Raw genomic sequence first — 22,925 nt, forward strand, 5'->3', positions numbered from 1 at the left:
TAAGACACCAGCCAGCTTTCCTTATTAACATGAAATTGTTTTCTTTTTCAGTAAAATATAAGAAAGAAAAAAAATGCCTACTCCCCTCTCTTAATGTAATATTGTGAAGATGGAAGGGAAAAATGTAAATGTAAAAATAGGGCTGAACTCTAAATTACCATACAAGTGTAAAACATTACTTATAAGACAAATTATACCAAGAAAAAAATTAGGCCAGTGGTTATATCTCAGGTTTCATCCAATCCTCCATTCTTCTCCCTTTCTGCAAAATACCCAGTTTTTCATTCATTTAATTCACATAAAATCATGATAACCAAGTTTCAACATTCTTCTTTAGATTGACTCCGCAACCCATCCCAATAGCCTACCTCATCCTGCACCGGCTTGGCATGACTAAACAGCTCACAAATTTTCTCTTTTGGGCTAAAAGATTTTTTAAAACATCAGTTTCCTAAATGACTAAAGCATTAAGTTTAGGCATTGCAATTCAGTTAAATGTTAGAACTATGGTACAAGAGAACACAGATGTAGTCATGTTAGACATTATTGCTAAGACATTTGGAATTTTTGCTAGGAATTTTGAAAAGACTGAGTTTTCTGATTAGCACAAGAGTCATAGGAAATGATTCTGCTGCTTTGCTTCTCTAATAATGTGGCACTTCCTTTGCCTAACCTTCAACTAACCCCTGTTATAATACAATAAAATATTAATCAGGACCACCCTTACCAGGCTCATTGATTGTCTAGTGATGAGGGCCTCAGCCTTTTACATGATATATGGGATATTATTTTTTTGTGTGTGGTACTGGGGGTAGAACCCAGAGGCTTTCTACCTCTGGGCTATACTCCCATACCTATTTTATATTTTATTCAAAAACAGAGCCTCACTAAGTTGCTGAGAGCCTCACTAAGTAGCTGAGGCTAGCTTTGAACCTGTGCGATCCTCCTGTCTCAGCCTCCCAAGTGTGGGGATTACAAGCGTGCGCCACCACGCCTGGCTTAAATATTTTTTAAAGGTTAAAGTTAACTAGTCAAAAAAGAAAAGTAAGTGCTGGGTATGTAGCTTGGTAACAATGCATTTTCTTAGCATGTACAAAGCCCTGGGTTTGATCCCTAGTGAGAGAGAGAGAGAGAGAGAGAGAGAGAGAGAGAGAGAGAGAGAGAAATCAGAAGCATAACTTTAGAACTGGCAGTTTGAGATTCACTTTTTAATCTCCTGTCAAAATATCTTGGCTCCTTTTCTCTTGAAGATGTTCACAATGAAGGGCCACGTTATGACTTTCCTTAAAAAAAAAAAAAGTGCCTTGCTTTTTTTGGCTGCCATGAACTTCATGAAATCTCTAAGCCAATTATCTGAGAGCTCAGCACACATTATACCTGCTGTTACTTCTGACACTGCTCAGTGCAGCACGTCTCAAGACAGTTCCCCAAACCATCTGCAATGGAGCTGTCTGAGGAGCTCATCTAAAGGGCCACAGCCAAGGATTCCAATTGGATGGGCCTGGGGTAGGCCCAGGATTGAAAAATTTTAGCAAATAAACCATTTGATTTTGAGAAACTAAAAACTTTGAAAGTCCTCTAAACTAATGTTTTTTCCCAGTCACATCTCTTAGCATTAGTAGGATTAGTACTAATAGTTACTCTGAAGATTTCTAACAGAAAAAAAGTCTATTGCTTTTGAGGGATTGGCATTGGATATTGAACTGAATCGTGTATGTGAATTTTTTAGCATATTTCACTGATTCTAAGGTCTATAGCTCCACATGTTTACATCCATGAAGTTGGGTTTCAATCATAATGATGTAATTGTCACTGGCCACATGTGCACATTAAGACTTGAGGGATGGGTAACAGTCACTTTGAAGAGACTCTCTTTTAAGTAATGCTACATTACCAATGGTCTTTTGGCTCAGAGGCCGATAGTCTGAAGAAAGAAAAAAACAGGAGGTCATTAGCAAGTGATTCAGAAGGATCCGATATGAGAATCATTTTAGGAATATTTTAATCAATTTATTTGTTTTCCTTCTTACGATTATACAAAATTCCAGACGCTAAAAATCTATGTCCAAACAAGCCTAAAAGAATGCTTTTATTTGTAAAAGTAAAAAATTCTAGTGATATAAAAGTACATGTCAAAGTATAATAGGACAAATATTTTCTTCCCTAGTGATACATATAAAATAATGCAACACACTGCCCTGATGACATCTTAGATTCACTGGAATATGGTAGTTACCACTTTGCCTAGCAATGGAGTATATTCTGTTTCAACAATCTTTAATCTGCTCCTAGAACACTACATGATGAAATCTAAGACCTAACTCTTGCAAGCTGCCTGACAAATATCATACTAACTTGATCTGACTGGAGGCATTTTGGAGTTAAGTTATATGTGCTGGAAAAAAAAAAAAACAAATTTAATAGGCCCACTCCAGTTCCACGGTGCACACGCTCCCTGACTTATGTTCTAACAGTGGATCATCGGCCAGCTTACCATCATTTTCCAGACAACATGCTGAGACTGCCTTCCTTTGTAAATATATTTAGGAAGTATTCACTGAATAAAACACCAAACAATGTCCCCAAGAGTAAAGGGAATCTGTATTCAAAGTGTTTTTTAAGGTGGCAAACAAAAATTTCAACCTTCATGTAACCTTTTTAGAAAGCTGGTCTTACAGGAGAGAGACCATTACTATGAATGGAAATTTGGTGAGCATTGACTCAAGCTATTTTTTTCTAACTTTTATTAGTGCATTGTAATTACAGTGAACTCATGAGAGTGAATTATAGTGATACAAACATACACATCACATGGTGTATTTTCTCCCCCACCCCACCCCACTCTCCCCTTCTCCTCCTCGTACATGTTAGTGAGATTGGTAACAAGACCTTCATATATTGCCATAGCATCATTTGAAATACTCCCTTCTTCAATCTTCCTTTTTCTCTCCCCACCTTTATTTTTCCATCCTGTTTCAGGCTGTTTTTTAAGTATTAATGCCTTCATTTTGCTAATCTAAAATAATGAAACTTTAAATAAGGCCATGAATCATCACCTTCCACACACTCCATATACAAATAATAGCCTGTCCTGAAAAGAAGAAAGTGTAGGGTATGGATTCCCTGGAATGCCTGAAGGGTGCTTAAGAGAGCTAAAGAGTAAACCGCTGAGTAATGCTGCTTGAAAGGGGTTTAAAATGCATGGCATGTGTGCCATGATAACATCTTCCTAATTGCTTAAAAGATGAACACATAAAAAAACCAAAATCTAGAAAAACAACAACAACAAAATAAAACTGAGCAATTGACTCCACAAAAAGCATCCCACAGAAGCCTTTAAAGTTGTTTCTTTGTGATTGGAAAACCACATGAACCTACTGCAGGAACATGCCTTTCCTCTTGGAGGGACAAGGGTGTCTGTCAGAGTAGTCACACTTGGTTAGGAGCATTGAAGACCAAAACGCAAAGCAATGCTTTACTCCAGGCACTGCCCACTGCTAGGCTAGGACTAGAAGAAACAGGTAGCCAAACATCTTTAGTGTCTGAAATGAGGAGGTGGGAGGAGAGGCAGGCTGATGGAATAAATGTGGCCCTAGAAAACTTCTCTAGTCCTAAATATACCAAAGCCCTGAATCTAGAACTAGAAAAATCTGATTTAAGAAATGGCCAGGGAAGTGTGGATTATTCAACTGCCAAGGAAAATGAAGTTTTAAAACATTTGATAACTTGGAATTTTATAAATTGTTATCTAACTAAATATTCTTAAAGCTTTTTATTTTTCTTAATTTTTCTCTACAGAAGGTGCAAAAGATTTGTATGTATAGGTTAATAACTTACTAAAGATTTTTTTTTTTCATAGAAAACAAAATGGAGCCAGGAGCAGTGGCACACACCTGTTATCCCAGTACTCGAAGGTTGAGACAAGAGAATTGCGGGCTCAAGGCCGGCTTCAGCAACTTGGTGAAAACCTGTTTCAAGATTTAAAAAAATTAAAATAGGGCTGAGGTGTAGCTCAGAGGTGGAATGCTGCCTCTGGGTTCAATTCCTAATAACACACACACACACACACACACACACACACACACACACACACACACATTGTAGCCAAATGTGGCCATGTCTTGGTGTTATAGACTGGGGGAGAGGTCTTATAAACCACTAAAATTTTATCTCACAGTTCTGGAAGCTGAACGTCAGAGATTCTGGTGACAGCCTTCTTCTGGGCTCTTGCAGACTCTCGACTTCTTGTATTCTCACATGACCAAAAGAGACAAGAGAGCTCATTGGAAATTTTTCTATAAGGACACAAATCCCATTTGTGAAGGCTTCTCACTAAATCTTAATTACCTCCCCAAACCCTACCTCTTAATACCCTGAAATGCCAGGGTTCCATAATGCCCTCAGTGATTTTCTTTTTTTTTTTTTCTTTTGGTGGTACTGGGGGTGGAACCCAGAGGCTTTCTACCTCCGGGCTATACTCCCAGACCTTTTTTATATTTTATTTGGAAACAGGGTCTCACTAAGTTGCTGAGAGCCTTACTAAGTAGCTGAGGCTGGCTTCGAACCCGTGCGGTCCTCCTGTCTCAGCCTCCCAAGCGCGGGGATTACAAGCTTGCGCCACCACGCCCGGCTGACCCTCAGTGATTTTCTACAAGCCGGAATTCATCCTTCATCCAACTGTACATTTCTGGTCTCCTAGGATGGTCCTCTGAATACAGGAGGTCTTCTTGTTAACAGTGAGCAAAACCATTTTGTAATTATTGTCATAGTCCTCAAAATTCCTGGCCCAGGTTTTACACATATAATAAGCTCACAAAATTACATACTCTCTAGAAAGAAATAAGCAAACTTCAGATAGCATCTGAATGAACCCTAGTCCTCCAAGTGCTAGTGAAAGGAATGGCCCTCCAGAACCCCAGCTTCCTCCCACCTCCCAGGGCTCAAAGAGTGGTGTTTAGAGGATTCCCCACACACACACACACATACACACACACACACACACACACACACACACACACACACACACACACTTTAAATGAGCATGCTAGAGCCACTGTAATGTTACATCACTAGCACATTTGAGCATAAGAGTGCACCAACTCACTTTCCTTCCTATCCTTATTCTTTCTCCTCATCGCCTCCTCCTGCACCAAGCCTAGCACTCCTGTGGCCCCTAGCTTCTCTCTCTGAAATTAAAGGGGAGTAGAAGCAGAATATTTATTTCCCTATATAAAGTATGTACCTTGGGGTTAGAGCACCTGTGTTGGAATCCTGAGTGCATAACTCATTAACTGTACAAACTTAGCACAATGCTTAAATGCCTGAACCCTGATCTCCCCAAATGCAAAAAGGAGCGCATGAGAATACCTTCTTCCTTGAGTTGGTCTGATGTCCTAAGGCCAGTGCCTGGCAAGTTATAATTAATTAAAATACATTGTTGACAACATGCTTTTGCCTAGGACTCCAAGAGACACCCCTGGTTCTTTGGCTCCCCATGACCCTGTAATTCCTGACCTCCTTAGAGCACACAATGGCAAAAGGGGAAACAGAGAAGGTCCCAGAAAGAGACATGAACTCTAGCTGTGACTCCACCTACTAAAACCTTTTACTCTATTTACTTGGGGTAGCAGAGGGTAGATGGGACGTGGTTCATATAATAAAACAATTTATTTTATCCCAAACTGTGAACGTGGCTTATTTTTATAGACATGACCTTACATGTGTAGAAAAGCTCTCAGCATTGGCCCAGGTTTCTGGGGGCTCTGGAACTTCAGAATCCAGGCAAGAGGCTGAAGGCCAGGAGTGGGCTTTATTTATAACAGTCCAACAGTTTCCAGGGGAGTGAAACAACAAGACTTTGTGTGAGATGAGTCATACGGGCTCACAGGATCAGAGAAGTCACAAAGGATCAAAGAACGGATGAGCTTCCAGATCGCTGCCCCTCTGAAACCAAAAGATGCATTTCACAGAGCTCTCTGTAATCTGTTCCAACTAATTTTCAGGGATTGAGTCTAAAGGAAGGTTCAACAGGGGACTTAGCTGCTATAGCCCCTTGGGTCCCTGGCAGCATGGACTTCGGTGCGATAACAAAAAACACATTTTCCCACAATACTTTTCCCCCAAGCAAAATGAATGAAAGTTGAAAGCTTATTTATGATGAAGAAATGAATGATATGGTTGAACAACCTACAATGCATTCAAGAATAAATGTGGACACCACTGAGCAGGGTACCACGAATAAGTATAGCTAATTGATCCTAGTGCATTTCTGTAACTGTGTTTTTCACAGACACGTCCACTTGACTTTTTCTATTTAATTTTCTGTCCCAGTGTGATGTCTGCCCACTGAGCCATGGGTGAGGTGCTAAGGTAGTGTCAAACATGCTGGGTCACAACATTCATCAATATTCATCGTTCTTTGTAAAGAAAGGCAGGCAAGGAATACACAATCATCTTTGCTTCCTGTGCCAGCGTGTGATTGATCAAAGTAAGTGCTGGCAAGCTGTGGGAAATGAGAAAACTGTCCTTGTCTGCTGCGGCAGCCTTGCTGACACCACCCCCTACTCTAAGCTTCTACCCAGGGGTCTAGAAAACAAGGTCAAATGGCAAAGTAGTTCATGTGTACTACACCCAACAGAGAAGAGATCACTGGAGATACAGAGTTGATTCCACTGTGGCCCATTTGGAGCAATAAAATCAAGCTAGGTTAGCACAGAAGTGAAACCAATCTAGGCTTTGTATTACACAGCTTTCCAGCTCTTTCCCGGTGGGATCAGAGAATGGACACAAACATAAAACAACATGTCAGTACCTCAACTCTATCCCTATCCGCCAGCTCCCCATCCATTCTTGCAAGATGCTGGTCTTTTGTGACATGATGGGGGCTGAGGAATGACTCTTTTAGTTCTAGGATATAACAAGCTAGCTGCAGAATTCCTCATACATGGACCATCAGACCCTCTGCAGGCATTATCCTGGGATGCCCAGGACTGACTACCAAAAGCAGAGGCATCTACTGACCACCTCTGTTCTTGAGAGGCCAGCCTGCTCACCTCCAACTGGTGACCTACTGCCTCCACCAGGTGTAAGTTGCTTCGCACAGTCACATATCTGCTATCCACACTGCCCACCTGAGCCTTGTCTACAGCCAAGAAAAGAAGTGGAGTTTCCCATCTGAGCACAAAAGGATGTTACCAAGTGGTTTTTCCCCATTTGCTCCCACCCACCCAAATCCAATCTCTCCCTTTTGCCACCATATTCAATGTCTCCATGGATTGCATCACCCAGAGTCCTTTGCCCTCTGATTGATGGTTGAGTTTGGCCTATGGGAGCCACCTGCAGAAGATCAGAGGAGGAGAGAGGTCCATGGTACCCCTTCCCTACCTAGCCCTCACTTTGGCCACTTCTCTGGCAGGGGCTATGTCATCCATGCTTATGGCTCCCGTCCAGGAACCACTCCTCCACAGCTCAGCTTCTGCTCGGCTCAGCTTGCTGGGCTATCAGTAACTGCAACAGCTTCCTGCTGTTACATGTCCCCAGGGATCTGCAGCCCCTTAACCCTGTCCACTCTTCTGCGAGGAGTACCTCTATGAAAGTCTCCTCATCGAAACCATCTGAGATTCAGTTTCCTGACCGTATCCAGTTGTAACAGATATCTTTAAGCATTTACATCCTGTGATTCTACATTTTCAATCCAAATAGGCTGTGAAAGCAACATCTTGAAAAAGTACAGTACAGTTACCAGAATCTCAGCTTTCATACTGAGATGGGTTTCAATCTGTCCAAAAAATAATCTTACATTAACAATTTATCCAACTCAGGGCTTCAACTATGAAAGCATCTTTGGATAATAATTCAAGTTACCTTGTCAAACACATATAAAAAGATGAATATGTATATATAAACATACACTAAAATAATACCATAACAAGGGTTCAAGTAAGCTCCCAAGTAAAGTAAGGGAAAAACCCTCTAATAATCTCTCTCATGGAGTCATTTGATTTATCTCTTTTCTTTTTGCTTGGGTTGTCCACATTTCTCTTCTATGTATGTTCTGTGTCGATCTTGTTTCATGTCCAGCACTCGATTTTCTGTCTATAAAATAGATTTCATCAGTAGCTGAGCCTTTACTGCTGAATTACTCCTGAATTACTTGTTTGCACTCTGATTCACTTGGAAACATACTGTCTGCCTACTTCTATTTCTTGTTTTCCCTCTGGAAAAGAAGTCTTTAATAAGTTGAAAATATAGTTTAAGATGCCAGTTGTTGCCTGTAGTTATTATTACTACTTAAAAGCTAAGAATGAAGGTATTCTCCCAGAAAGTTGTTTTTAAAATAAAATGGAGGTTTACGACATACCAGTTTTGACCCAGATTTTTCCATCAATTTTCTGACCCTTTTCTTCAAAGGAGATACACATAATCCTTATCATCACTCTCTTCTATCTTGAGATCTTTTCGGACACATCCATGAAACATAATCTGGGGATAAAAGGCTTACACGTATAAATGATGGTGAGTGTTTTAGGTGTTTAGGTTGAAAAGCTGACTATTCTGCTAGGAGAGTTTTTTTCTTCTCTAAATTATGAATTATTAAGAGCTTCTTCCTGCCAGGTGTGGTGGCACATGCTTGTAATCCCAGTATTTGGGAGGCTGAGACAGGAGGATCACACAGGTTCGAAGACAGCCTCAGCTACTTAGTGAGGCTCTCAACAATGTAATGAGATCTGTTTCCAAATAAAATGTTTTAAAAAAATAAGTCTGGGAGTGTATCCCAAAGGTAAAAAGTCCCTGGGTTCCATCCCCAGTAACACACACACACACACACACACACACACACACACACACACAGCCTCTTTCTCATATAGAACGCTTTAAGTACTTTGATTTGAATCACACATTAAGCATCTTTGGCATTCATTTAGGTTGCTTTCTCTGCTGGTGAGCTGGTACTGAAACCTGGTGGCTTAGACCTCATTGAGTGCATCATAGGGACACTTATCTAAGACTTCTGACTTCATATGACTTCGTTCTTGAAGAGTTTAGGAACATAGGGAAGTATAACTCATTAATGTACCTTCTTTCCTAACACCATACTGTCTTACTGCCCAGTTTCCTATATTCTCATTATTTACTACCCCTGGAAAGAGTGTGTGTGTGTGTGTGTGTGTGTGTGTGTGTGTGTGTGTTACACAATCTATAGAATGGAAACCCCTGAGGCTCTCATTCAGTGTTCTCTGCCCCTGCAGAAGGGTGTTGAAAGCTCATTTTAGTGGGAAGAATACTTCCTGATTGAAGGCTAAACTTTAAAATATTTCTCTAATCACCTCTCTATACATCATATGTAAACTTCAGGCAGAAATCCGCCTTAGCACTTCCTCGGTGACAATTTTAAACATCCTCCTGACAAGAGCAGCTTAAAGCCTCTGGCTTTTCTGTGACCCAGCAATACGCCAAATCAAAACATCATCCTAGAGCCAGCCTGTTATGCTCAGCATCAGTGACACTGGGTGGTGTGACCTAATGGGAACAAAGAATATTCTGTTTCCAACTAGTTCCAACCCTGTCACCACACCAGGTGCTCAATCATTAGAGATTTTTCCTCTGAAAGTTCAGAGACTTTTTAATAGTTAAGAATCACTAAATAAAATGAGAATACACTAAAGAGTAGAAACACTTCAAATGTTCTTCAGCATAGAGATGTTGGTGGATATTTTCTGACAATAAATCCTTGCATGGGGGAGTACTAGGAGAAATAGGAACAGAGAGTGAAAATGAAAGGATCTCACGGCCAGTTTCACCTGCTTCACAGTTTGGTGTAGACCAATTCTGATGATTCTGGTTTTGGGGGCAAAATCTAGAAAGCACAGAAGGAACTAAAAGACATATACTCAAACTCCGTGTTGTTTATTATATTGAGAAATGGGCAGAAGTATATTTTGAAACATGTTCTTTCCTGTTGATACATGTTCAAAGAATGTCTGGAGGAAATACTAAATTAAAATACGGACGGATTCAACTATCGGCATCAAATCACTTACAATGAAATATGGCTGCTATCTTGAATACCAGGGAAAAGAAGCTTCCCAACATTATAATTTTGTTGATGAAAACAATGAAAATCTTAATTTAGAATGTTTTATATTCTTTTGATTTTACCACTGTGAATTCCCTTGGAGACATTTGTTCAGAATGACTCTATTATATCCCTGGTTCCTGATATTGCTGGTGCAAAGAATATAGGGAGAAAGACTTTGATATTGTAAGTAAAAATTAAACAACTATAAATGGACAACTATGACTATTCCTATTGTAATGTTAATTTTAATCTTTCTCACAGTAAGTCAGAAATGATAGGAGACAGCAATTTTTAAAATTTTGACTAAATACATTATTTGGCACAATTCCTACTGTTCCCTTTCTCACTTAGCCAGTTTATGGGATGTGCCATGTTCTCTGTGGGGTAGTTGAACAGGATCTTAAGGTGTAGCATATGCCATTCTCACCTTGCTAACAAAACCGTTATTTTGTCCAGCTTTCTATTCTTCACCATAGCACAAACTTGGCTGGACATTTGTGTTTAAACAAGTGCAGTGAGAAATCCCATTCCCTTGCAGTGATTGGTTTTGGGGAGGCATTTGATTTTTTTCTGTGTGGTGAGAGGTAGAGGAAAATGATATCAGTGCCTATCTGGGAGAGCTGTGAGATCCTACAGAAATCTGTAAGGAATGCCGGTTTATTCTTCCCTTTATTCTATTGTGATATGTGGGTCCATGGAATAGAGACTTGAGAGGACAAAGAAGGCACACCTGAGTCCTGAATGCAGTGTCAAGTCACTGAATTCATCAATACTGGCAGAATTATCCTGTGACAAAAATTAGTCAACCCTGGTAGAGCTATCATATAACAAAAAGTTATATGATAAAATAAATGTCTTTGTTGTCTAAGTCCCTGTGTGCAAGATTTTCTGCTATTTGCAGCTGAAAGTATTTCTTTCTGATAAAAAGTATATAGACACAGTCCTCAAGAAGTTAACAATCTCAGAGATAAATAGACTAAAGAAATAGGGAACTGTCATAAATACCATAATAATATTGAGCAAGATGGTGAGTCAAATGATGTCTTATAGGGTGAGAAATGGGGACCCAGGAAACCTGAAGAGTGTCTAGAAGAGTTACTATGGCTGGAGACCTAGAGTCACTTCTATGGGTCCTTCCTGCTTTGGAAAAAGAAGAAAGCATTTCCACATGAAATGCTCAGGAAACATCATGTTAAAAAAAAAAAAAGATGCAATTTTCTCCAAGACCTGACTAATTGAGTAAATTCTTGACTGGAATAGAGCTAGTGAGTAGAAAATAATCTACTCTTACTTGATAGTAAAGAGACTATAGAAGAGTAGTAGAATAAAAGACATTGGAACAATATTTTAAAGAGAAATTAAGGTGGAAAAATCCACACACAGGTTGATGGTTAAAGTTCTGGGAGTGGAAAAGTCTACACAGAATTTTACATCACAAGTTCTGTAGAATCCAGTTTCCTTGATATGCACTAATGAATAAATCTTTTGTGTTCCAAGTTTGAGAAACTTAGCATGCTGTATCCTCACATATTCCCTTAGATATTAATAATACATCTTAGTATTTAAAGGCTCTGAGAAGTCCTAAATACCATAACAATATTTAGCAAGATATTGAGTCTATTACTTCTATATTTGGAAAAAAAGAAAGCATTCTATATTTCCCAAATTTCTTAGGCCATAGAAATTTTTTTCTCAGGACAATCATTATTATCACACCACTGGATAATGACCCCATGGCACAAATTTTGTAAAATACTGGGCGAAAAAGAACAGAAAGGGCTTAAAAAGAGAATAGAAGGAAAAAATCATAGTAAAAAGACAAAGAAGGATCAAAATGGTAAAGGTTGTCAGTACAGAAAAATATGACAGAGATCAGAGCAGAGGATGCTTAAAAAAAAAAAAGCCGTCCTATCAGCTGAGTGAGATGGTGCAAAGAAATCAAAGAGATTGAGGACCAAGGAATGCTCACAAGATTCATTGATAATGGGCTTATACAGTGAGAAAATAATTTGTCAAGATGACAAGAGAGAGGAAATTGATTATGAAATAAAGGAAGGGATCATCATTTGAAGAGCAAACATGATCAAGTGAATATCTGTCAGGAATATGTATGTCTACATACTTGAAAAATTAAATTATGTGTATGCTGAATGAAAACAGTATAGGAAGGGAGAGAAAAGGGATGGATGGGTGGATGGATGGATGGATGGATGGATGAGGAAGAGGCTTCCCTCTATGGATGTTCTTCTTATTTATCAGGGAAAAAAGATCAGCAGTTAAAAAGAAATAATTCTAATAATGAGATTAAAAATAGAGTCTTATAGGGTGAGAAATGGGGGCCCAGGAAAGTCAAGGAATATCTGGAAGGGTTACTGTGGTTGAAGATCTAGACAATGAACAAGAGATTCAGGAAACAACTTTGAGAACGCAGTGAGCTCCCTGCTCTGGAGTTAATGGGCCAGCCCTATAGCTCTGTGGCTCTCTGAAGCAATAGTCTAAGCTGGACTCTGAGAAATAAATGGTAAGAGTGATATAGGATTAGACAGTTGACTTAGAGGCCTTGTTAACATCTTGCAGACTGAAAAGAGGTCTGATAGGTCCAGAGGAGAGCTCACAGACTTGGCTAACTTGCAAGGGGGAGAGTTATTTGAAATTCTGGTGAGAACAGAAAGTGTGTCCTCTGACTTTGGAGAGAGAGGTAAATGAAGGAAGTTGGCAAAGGAAAGCAGGTTTACAAAGTCCAAGATCTAAAAGAAATCGCAGGATAATTATATTGTTGACACAATCTCTCAACAGATTTGTCAACCAATAATGAGAATTTAGTAGATTATGCTTTTGTTGATATTATCTATTCCCAGTTTTGTGGCCTTTTTATCAGTACTTGCTATGATAGTTGTGTCCTTAATATATCAAACTTTACACTTACTTAGCCTTGCAAAAATCTGAAATGTGCTTTATTTTTATGCCATAATTATCATGATTATTTTAATATTATATAAGCTAAGTCCAAAATGAGGAAAATAAAGTATTATTTTATTTGTACTTACACGTCATGCCTACATTTAGCCCACTTATCATTACACCCATTTCTACTGATTTATAAGGATTGTCTATATATTAAAGACATTACCTTTGAGGGGAGATACAAATGACAAACATTTTATAATAATGTCTTTGGATATAACCAGTGGTAATAGTTTGCCTTACAAGAGTCTTAAAAGTTTGATTTATTGATGCTTTCCATTATGCCTTCCTCTCCTAACCATTATTTTTAATTTACCATTTTATTTAATACTAATGAGTTCATTTTTTCATGGAAAATATTTGATCCAGTTGGAATTATTTTTTATAAAAAGTAAGATACGGACTCAGAGGTCGGGTGAGATGGTGGAATGAGTGTGCATGTTTGTATGAGTGTGTGTTTGTATATTATATTATTTGGTCAGCAGTCTTACTTTGCAAAAGGTATATCTATCATATTTAGAAATGCATGTCAACTATTCATTCTCAATAAACAGTTATGCTATATCAAATTGATTAATCAACAACATTTATTGAGTTCTAGCATGGCCACGGCAATTACTGTTTTTCCCTCATTAGTGAATTTGATTCTCCCTTTCAAAATACCTACAATTTTGCCTGGTAAAATATCATTTTATGAAACCTTCTGATTAAACAATTCAACTGCTTTCAACATGATAAACTTGATTCTTTTGACAGACAAATTCCAAGTTGTCGGGGCCCACTCGGCTGGACCGAGATGACACCCAGGCTTGTTGCCAGCGTGGACTCAAGATGGCACCTAGGCTTGCAGCCAAGTCACGAGGCTCACGAGGCTGGCGGTGCCCTGAGCCTGCGCAGTGAGCCCTATCAGGCGTCCTATGGATGATCAGTGACGCAGCGCCTCGTGCTACCACCAGCCCGCCTATGAGAGGGTTAGAAATGCTCATGCCCTAGCTGCGGGAAGCTTGGGGTTGGTGGAGTGATGAGGGAGGGGTTATGAGACTGATATATATTTGCCTGCTGTGCGCATTGAAGAGGGAGAGCATTAAAGAGGAAGCATCATCAGCAGACTCGGCGTTTGTGTCTTCTTTCCTGGGGCTCTGCAGGACGGAGCCTTAGGGACGCGATACAAGTATCTGAGATGTTCAACTAGAAATGGAAGTGATGTGCTATATGGTCTCTCTTCCTAAATTGATTGTTTCCTTCTGTCCTCAACAATATTTCTCTATTTCTTCCCTTTCCTGCCTCCACCTTTCTTCTGTTTCTTATCAACTGGTTCTTCTCCCTTCACTTTTCCCTTTACTTGGCCTCCATACTGACCCTAGTTTTCTCCCTAAAACTCTTACAAGCCTCATGCAGTCCTCCCTACCTCTCCATAAAGCCAGCGTTCCAACAAACCCAGAGCTTGGGAGATAGGTGGAGGCTGAAAACTTCTCTTGGCAGTCATCCCTGCTCACAGGATTCTTTCATGCATACATAAGATCTGGGAACCAAGCTTTGAGTGGCACAGTCCTAGGGGGCATGGTTTATGAATCTGATGTAACAGGTGCCTGAGCTATTGAAGAAAGGCAGCCCAGAACAGCCACACACATGGCCTTGTGAGCTTTAGGACAGCCATTCCATGAGGGTCTCCTGAAATGCAGGAGTATCAAAAACAACATCTCTAAGAACAGCTAATGAGGATAGCTAAACACAGCACAGCAAAGGAAACCCAAAGACTCCTGATGCGGGAAGCCAGTCCCAGGCTGAACGCTGCCTTGTACTCGCTCAGCCCGGCACAGCTGTTGCAAAAGCCATCCAAAGCAAACAGGGCTCTCCCCGCAGCAGACTCAACAGAACAAAAAGCAACACCCAGAAATAAATTAGATAGCCGAGCTCATCATGTTACACAGCCCACTGTCTTCAAATCCAGGATCCTGGATACAATAACAAATGATACTATTAACTAGAACATCCGTCTGAAGCCAAAACCAAATAACTCATTACTATAAATCAACACAATTCTCAGAATTTTCCAGGTCACCTACAAGAAAGAATTATGAGACTATCTTCTCAATTGAACTAAATCTCACCCATGCCTAATTGCAGGGGGCAGGGCTAACTCCTTTTTCCCTCTGCACAGTTTGCCTCTTGAAGCATCTAAGCCCCGGAGATTTCTCAAAGCAAGACAGGCCTGTGGTCAAGTTGAAAGGAACACGAAGCCTAGAGCCAGCACATAAAGGTTTCAGGGCCACCTGCTTGCTGGGTCATTTTAAGCCCTCTCTGAGCTCCAATGTCTTCATCCACAAAACAAGACTAATGACAGCCACCTCCCTAGAAATACAGCTGAAAATGTCAAGCGATTTGTAAAAAGTGAGTCCCCACTACAGAGAAATAAGCAGCTGGGAGGTGCTTTTAACCATGTCATCACTGTAAGCTTTGTCTTCCTCACAGTTCAAGCCACACTCCTTTTTCATTATGCCCCCAGCATCACCAGCATCACGGGGATTATAGTCAGGAGCTGGTATCAGCTTGTCCACCTGTTGATGTGGACAAGTGGCACAGGCGGGATGCGTCCTGAGCCCATCAACAGAGACCGAGATGACTTGGAAATTCTCAGGGACACTGGGTGCAACTAACACGTTTGGTTTCTTAAGTTTGTGGCTTTTCTTAACCTGTCCCCTCTTTGTCTCACCTTTTGTCCTCTCTGGCAGGAAGTCACTGCTCTATGCAGGTTTGGTCTGTTCTGTTTAACAGTCAGAAAGCTTTGCTCTCACTGCACCCTGGTGAAGTGAAAACAGGCTACTTATCAAACTCTGCCCTCTGGCCGTGTTCTTGTTAACATGCAAGGTGTTTCAGTCAGGCAAAGGGTGGACCAGGTCATATGCTATGCAGCCTTTGACAAATTAGCCTCTCTGAGCTTGTTTCTTCAGTTGTAACATAAATAGAATTGTTTCCTGCCTTCTTCACGGACATAAACATGAAGATATAAATTATCATGTAAAGAGAAATTTGGAAGTAACTTAAGGCAAAAAGCCTTATATATTATTAAATTGTAAAGTACAAGCCAAGTGTGCTGGTATATGCCTGTAATCTCAGTATTTGGCAGGCTGAGACAGGAGGTCATAGTTTGGAAGCCAGCCTGTCAATGTAGTGAGAACCTGCTTTAAAATAAAAAAAAAATCTGGCTGGAGCTATAGTTCAGGGGTAGAATGCCCTTGCGTTCAATTCCCAATACAACAAAAAATTATAATGTATAATATATAATATTGTTTATTATTATTTCTACTTTTTTCTAAGAAAACAACAATTTGGTAGGAGTCTATTGCAACTTACCAAGTATAATAACTCTGGATTGTATTCTTCTTTATGAAAAATAATGGCGATAGATTGCATATATCTTCGGGGATAAAAGGATGAACTAATTCAATGCAAATTTTAGTCAGTGCTTTTAGAAAGCATTGGCATTCTAGTGCCTGGGTTATCTGTTTGTATTCATTTTATAATATTTGTTTATCAGTACCCAGAACAAATAGAACCTTGTAGAATCTTAAATCTAATACTTTTTGTAGTGAAAGAGTGAATGCATGGGGAGGTCTAGCAATGTATTGTCTTCATTTCGGGAGAGAGAGATGAAATTTAGCCTTTGATTTAAAAAAGATTATTATTAAAGCCCTGGATAAACATATGATCATTTCCAATTAAAAATGAGTACAAGAAAGACTTTAAAACAAAAATATGTTGCCAATAGTCTCCCTTTAATAACATTATTAAATCTCTCAAAAATGTAACTAAAATTAGCCAAATTTGGTCATATTTAGAGGAGATGGCAGAACTAGGAATAGCTTGCTTGCAAAACATATGGGTTTCTCTGGATGACATTCAAGGTTTAGCTAAGCCGCACTGTAAAGCAACCATGTTCTGTGCAAGGTTCCATGTCTCTCTTCATCATAACTCTATTTCCAAATGAAAGAGAAAGGAATTAAATATGATGGGCACAATTTTATGCCAGAAAAAATATTAAGTATTGCTTTAGAGTGATGAATATCTTTGAACCTTGCCGACAACTTCACCAGGTAATTATTGCTTGGATATTTTTATTCTTTTACTATTAGTAACATGCGTATTCTTATATGAATATGGGAGATGGCTACCTCCCATAATGCCATTTATTACACATATACTCCTCCCCCAAAAGCACTAAAAACACAGACCTGAATCTTCCTAAACTGACAATATACTTTTTAAATGTGTGAAAAATCTTACCTCTAGAGCACTTGTGGTGAGAAAGTTAAAACTTGCAAGAATAAGACTCAGCCTTCAGAATCTTCTTTCTCCATCAATTAGATGAAAGTATTTCATTTGAGCATCTTAAATCTGAGATGACAAGGTTTTCTTCTTTTTCTCTGTTTTTCTTCATAGCTGGGGCTTGTATGACTCCAGAATATAAGTATCTCCTATTCCTACCACACTGTAAACATTAAGTGACTATCTAATGATTGAATAGGATTTTCACAAGCATTTCTGTCCTTCACAGCTCTTACATTTGTGCAACTGTTCGGCAGCAAAATTATATTAACTGTTAGATAGGAGTGCTTTTTTTAATCTTTGAAAATACTGTAGTGACTGTCATCAAAAGAATTATGTATAATTGCTTGGATCTTTTATGTGAAACATTTTGGCTTGCTTTTGCAGGTTTCAATATGGAAGTGATCGGAGGCCATGAAGTAGTACCCCATTCCAGGCCCTTTATGGCCTCCATCTAGTACCATGGCCAACACGCTTGTGGAGGGGTTCTGATCCTTCCCCAGTGGATGCTGACAGCAGCTCATTGCCACATTCAGTGAGTCTTCTGCACTGTCCCATGTCTTTGGTTTTTCTTGTTGGTTAAAAGAAAAACTTGCCTCTCCTGGGCAGAATTTGAACTACGGTCAGAGTCTGTAATCACTGGCCAACTACTGGATTTTATTGACTCCCTTGTGCATCCATATTTTCTGCCCTGGGTCTTCCTTTGTGAAGAGAGTAGGAATTTTTCCTGAGCCAAAACATTAGACAAAGTCACGTCTTCAATCTAAGGAATATAGCAACAGTAATAACGGAAGCAGTGATAGCTTTGACCTTGTTACATCATACTGTTCAGGAAGAAATCAGACAACTTGAGCTGTCTTTTTCAGCGTCCCTATTTTACAAATGGGAATTAATAATAAGTCTAGTAGTCCTCCCTTATCAACAGGGAATATGTCCCAAGACATCTCTCAGATGCCTGAAACTTCCAATGGTACTAAACCCTATATGTACTGGGTTTTCCTATGCATAAATACCTATGTGAAAGTTTAATTTATAAATTAGGCACAGCAAAAGATTAACAGCAGCAGTAATAAAAATAGAACAATTTTAGCAATATGCTATCATTAAAAGTGATTTAAAACTTAAGAATTTTTTATTTCTGGAACTTTCCAACTAATATTTTCAATAAAACACCAAAAAGCACAATGTGCATACGGGGAGACTATCAGACACTATTTCATGGAGTTTTGAGAATTAAAAAGTATCAATTTAAGTATGTTAGCATGTTTGGCACATTTAGTAAGCACAAATCTATTGCAGCCAATATTATTAGTGTATATTTGAGAGACTGATTTTCCATGGATATTTGGACTCTTTAGTTCCTCTACCCTATCCCCTCCTCCAGACAGCTACAGCCCACAATTTGGGAATCACAGCAATAAGTGGTAACAACTTCCTCAGGTTGGAGAAAAAGTTATAGAGGGTTTGTAAAAAGTGAAAGAGAGTTATTTTTCTGGGATACTTAAATTAAAGCTTTGCCGAAGACAGTACAATTTCCCGAAGTCCACTTTAGCCTTGGATTCTTTTGTTTCAGCTAATAAAGCAAAAACTTATCTTGGGATATTGCAACCATCACAAAAGGAAAGGCAGTGGAAAATTAATTTGGTGTTTGTTGTTTCCTTTTCTTTTGTTTGGATTTTGGGGTTTTTTTATTTTTTGCATGGTTTGTCTTATGTTTCTTGGCTAAAGATGCTGAGATGGAGCCTTTTCTTTTCCTTACATAGTTACAGCCCTTCACTTAAGAATATATCTTAGCCATCATGGTTTGCTGTCTGGGCATCAGTTTTTTCTAATCAGAATAACTGAACTGACTTGATTTTCATCCTTTGGTGGTATTATCTGCTGGTCCTATTATAATTTGAACAAGGATTGGAAGTTCCAAAGCCTGCAGACAGAAGAATTTGTTTTACTTCTAAGCCACAAGACACTCATTTCCAATTTTGTGCAGTAACTTCACTTGAATGGGGCTCTTGCCTTCCTAGGCCTTACCCCTCAATTCCCGTCACTTCTGTACACTGTCCCTGGCACTTGTACTCTCAGGACCAGTGAGGAAAAGTGACTGTTCATTCAATGAAAAATGTGCACAACTTCAAATATGCTTATAGTACACATTCAAATGGACTATGAGCTTTCCAGACACACAGCTGAACTTATAAATTTTCAACATATTCTGGATGGCAAGAAGGAAACAGATTGGAAAGTTTTTTTTTTCTCTCTCTAAGCCTGAAACATGGTACATGAAGACATTCTTCATAAACCATGAAGTGCTTTAGAAAGGTAAATAATATTAAGTAGGATTTTAAATGTTTTCACGCTGACTTAAAAGAACTATATTCCCAAAGTGGAAGAAAGAGATTAGTTTAAAAGACTGGAGGGATGTCTTGAAGTTAAAAAATAAATAAATAACTATTGCTAAATGTGCTTTTAAATGGCTGGCGTATGAAGAACTTCAAAATATGTAGCTCGAGTTTCCTCTCTGGGAGACTTGGGTGTAAAACTGTAGGCAGTTCAGTGCTTAGAAAAATAGTAAGGCTTATGAAATTCAAAATATTTATGAAATAGTTCAATGGTGGCTTCCCACAAATGTACTCACAAGTATCCTTTGGGAATAGTTTACTAACCCTGCACCTCCCCTTAGCAAAATGGTGAAGTGGGCCAAATCTGGGAATGATTCCTTCTCACCACTCATACAGCCCCTCCCTTAGTACTTGGTCCCTTTAGTAGTTACCCTGTCAAACATAAACGAAAGCATTCAAAAGCATTTTTAATTTAATAGGAACAAAACTCTCACCAGCTACAGTCCACTATCTTCCTAAGTGTCCTCCAGTGCCCTTCTTCACTAAGCACTCCCCCTACCCCACTGCAGCCACCTGCCTATCTAGGTATTAGATGAAACCTTTTTTTAAGGCCTTACCTCACCTCAAACACTCAAGGCTCTCTGAAGACAATGGTTAATCCTTAAGGATCTGGATTCAAACCAACTGAGTTCTAATCCAGGCTGGGTGTTCGTCCTAGAAACTCCATCTAATATCTGTATGGTATTCTCGAGTTTGTTCATGTACCTACACCTCAAATTCTTTATCTGCAAAATAGATCATCATATTACCTACCTGCATAGCTGGTGAAAGGTATAAGTGAGAGAAAACCAGAATAAAATGCCTAACACAGAACATAAAATTTTAATAGATGTTATCAAATTTGGTATCCTTGGTAACAATCAAGGAGCTAACCTGATAGTCCACTTGTGTCAAGGGGATGGGACTAGGAAAACCTTGCTCCCTGCGGCAAGAGAGACCTCCAAGAAACAAGAACCCTAACATTGCTGCCAGTCCTCAGGAGTGGATCTAAACAGAAGCACGTCTCAGCATCAAGGCAGGGTGGCTGAGGAAATAAGAGGCTTGAAGGGGCTTGGCATGGGGCTTAAAGAGTAGTTAAGGAAAGAAAGAGTGATGGACTTGGAGTCACAAAAGTTGATGCCCCTACTATGTGGTCCTGATTCCCCTACTTATGAGATGTGTCACCTTGGACCACATAGAATGCCCTTTTGCTAGTGAGGCATATACAGCTTATCAGCTTTAACAACACTGAGAAGAGTATTGTTTGGTTCAATTGAGACAGTGTTTACAAACATGTTTTAGTAGACATTGAAAGCACTGTATTGTTGTAAGTTCTATGTGGAGTTCTGTTGCAGGTAAATTCAGAATGAGATTCAGAAAGCTCCATTTTATATTTATATTTTATATTGTATTTTTGTTAGTTATATTTTGTATTATATTTTAGTGGGAATTGAACTCTGAGGCCTATTTTGTTTTTATTTTGAATCAGGGTCTTGCTAGGTTCATGAAAGTCTCACTATTTTCTAAGGCTGACCTCAAACCTGTGGCCTCCTGTCTCAGACTCCCAAGTATTGGGATTACAAGAGTGTGCCACCACACCTGGCCAAGAAACTCTATTTAAACACATAACCCCAAGTGATTCTGAAGCAGCTCTGAAGACCATTTTTGGAGAAACTCTGAGCTGTGCAAATGAACAAAACTGTATTCTTACTTCTTCTCTGTGTGAATTCAGATCAGAGGTTAGCTAAAGAGGTAGAATACTAGAATCAGGCAATTGCAGTTATCCCTGGGCAGAAAGACTGACCTTGGAAGGACAGATTTCAGTTTAGGAATATCTAGAAACTGAAAGTTCAGAAACATAACTATCTGCTTGAGTTGTTTTTGATGTTAGCCTGTCCCAGTGGAGACAAAGATAACCAAAGATAACCTGTCAAAGGCAATAGCTAGTCAAGAAAATGAGCAAAAGATAAAAGAAAACCAGAAAGTTTCTCAACACCCCTCCCTCCATCAGAATCCACCTTCCACACCCCACCTTTGTACTTCACAACCCTTCCTGTGTGAGTTGTTTATGCACATACCCACTTTTCTGGTAAAGTGCTAATCCTGGTGATTTTATATCATCCTTCTCCTCCAAAGCTTTGGGGTTACTGGGTATGTTGAATTTGAATTTGAATCAGTCCTAGGAAATCTAAGCCATGTCCTATGAGAAATTTCATCTCTAGCCTGATTTTGCAATAGGCAAACTTTTCAACAAATAGAGCTGGAATTCCCAAAATAAACTCTTTTGGTAGAAACCAAGAAGTAGTCATTTCAGGCAGTCACAGTTCTGCCATGTGTAGAACCCTCCCCACCCCAGTCATGTGCACATTCTCCTAACCTGAAACAACCACTTTTTCCTTTCTCTCTGTTTCTGTGTACATCATAATGTTCATGACCTTTTGATAATTTGTATGTATATGTGCCTTCACTATATTCTGCACTGATCCCTTTTTCAAGCAGCAAATAAAGTTGCATGTAAATTAATAAGTATAATTATTTTTATAACCTTTCTTGTTCCAAAACAAGATTTGAGGTGGCTGCAATAAAGATACACATTGTAGCCCAGTGTGGTGGCACACACTTGTAATCCCTGCATTTTGGAGGCTGAGACTGGAGGATCACGGTTCGCAGACAGCCTCAGCTACTTAGTGGGGCCCTCTGCAACTTAGTGAGACCTTATTCCAAAACAAAGAACAAAAAATAAGGCAGGGGGTGTAGCTTGGAGGTCGAATGCCCCTGGGTTCCATCCCTGGACCCACAAAAAAAATGTTCACATTGTAATGGGATATCTCAATAGTATACAAATGGCTCAAAGGTGTTACCAAAAACTACACACAAAAAAAACCAAAATCATTTCCACTTTCACCATTGGCTATATGAATGTGATTTTACAAACATAAAATGAATTAGATTAATTGTGGCAGTGCTGAAACACTCAGACTAGAACTGTGTACAACTGGATATTTAAAAATAAAACAGAACACAAAGCCTGTGTTTCTTCACCTAACTCCTCAGTTTATTCCCTATAAATTACCAGAATGGAGTTATCAATGGCTACTGACCTTCATGTATCTTCTTTTCGAACTAGCATAGATTTTTACCATGAGCAAAAGTTTCATTTCCTGTCCAAATCATCTTTATAA

The 22,925-nt window shown here is 39.2% G+C and overlaps 1 protein-coding gene across 1 annotated transcript in view; it reads left to right on the forward strand.

The window, feature by feature from the left end:
- Positions 1 to 17,442: 17,442 nt before the first annotated feature.
- Positions 17,443 to 22,925, forward strand: part of GZMK (granzyme K) — a gene marked incomplete at both ends in the record, with an annotated part of 73,428 nt that continues 67,945 nt past the window's right edge. Inside the window, 3 exon segments of the mRNA XM_080702732.1 lie at positions 17,443 to 17,533; positions 17,756 to 17,823; positions 17,827 to 17,903. Coding sequence (XP_080558858.1) covers positions 17,443 to 17,533; positions 17,756 to 17,823; positions 17,827 to 17,903 — 236 coding nt within the window.

This window comes from Muscardinus avellanarius (assembly GCF_963383645.1).
Source record: "Muscardinus avellanarius genome assembly, chromosome: 1".
NCBI lineage: Eukaryota > Metazoa > Chordata > Mammalia > Rodentia > Gliridae > Muscardinus > Muscardinus avellanarius.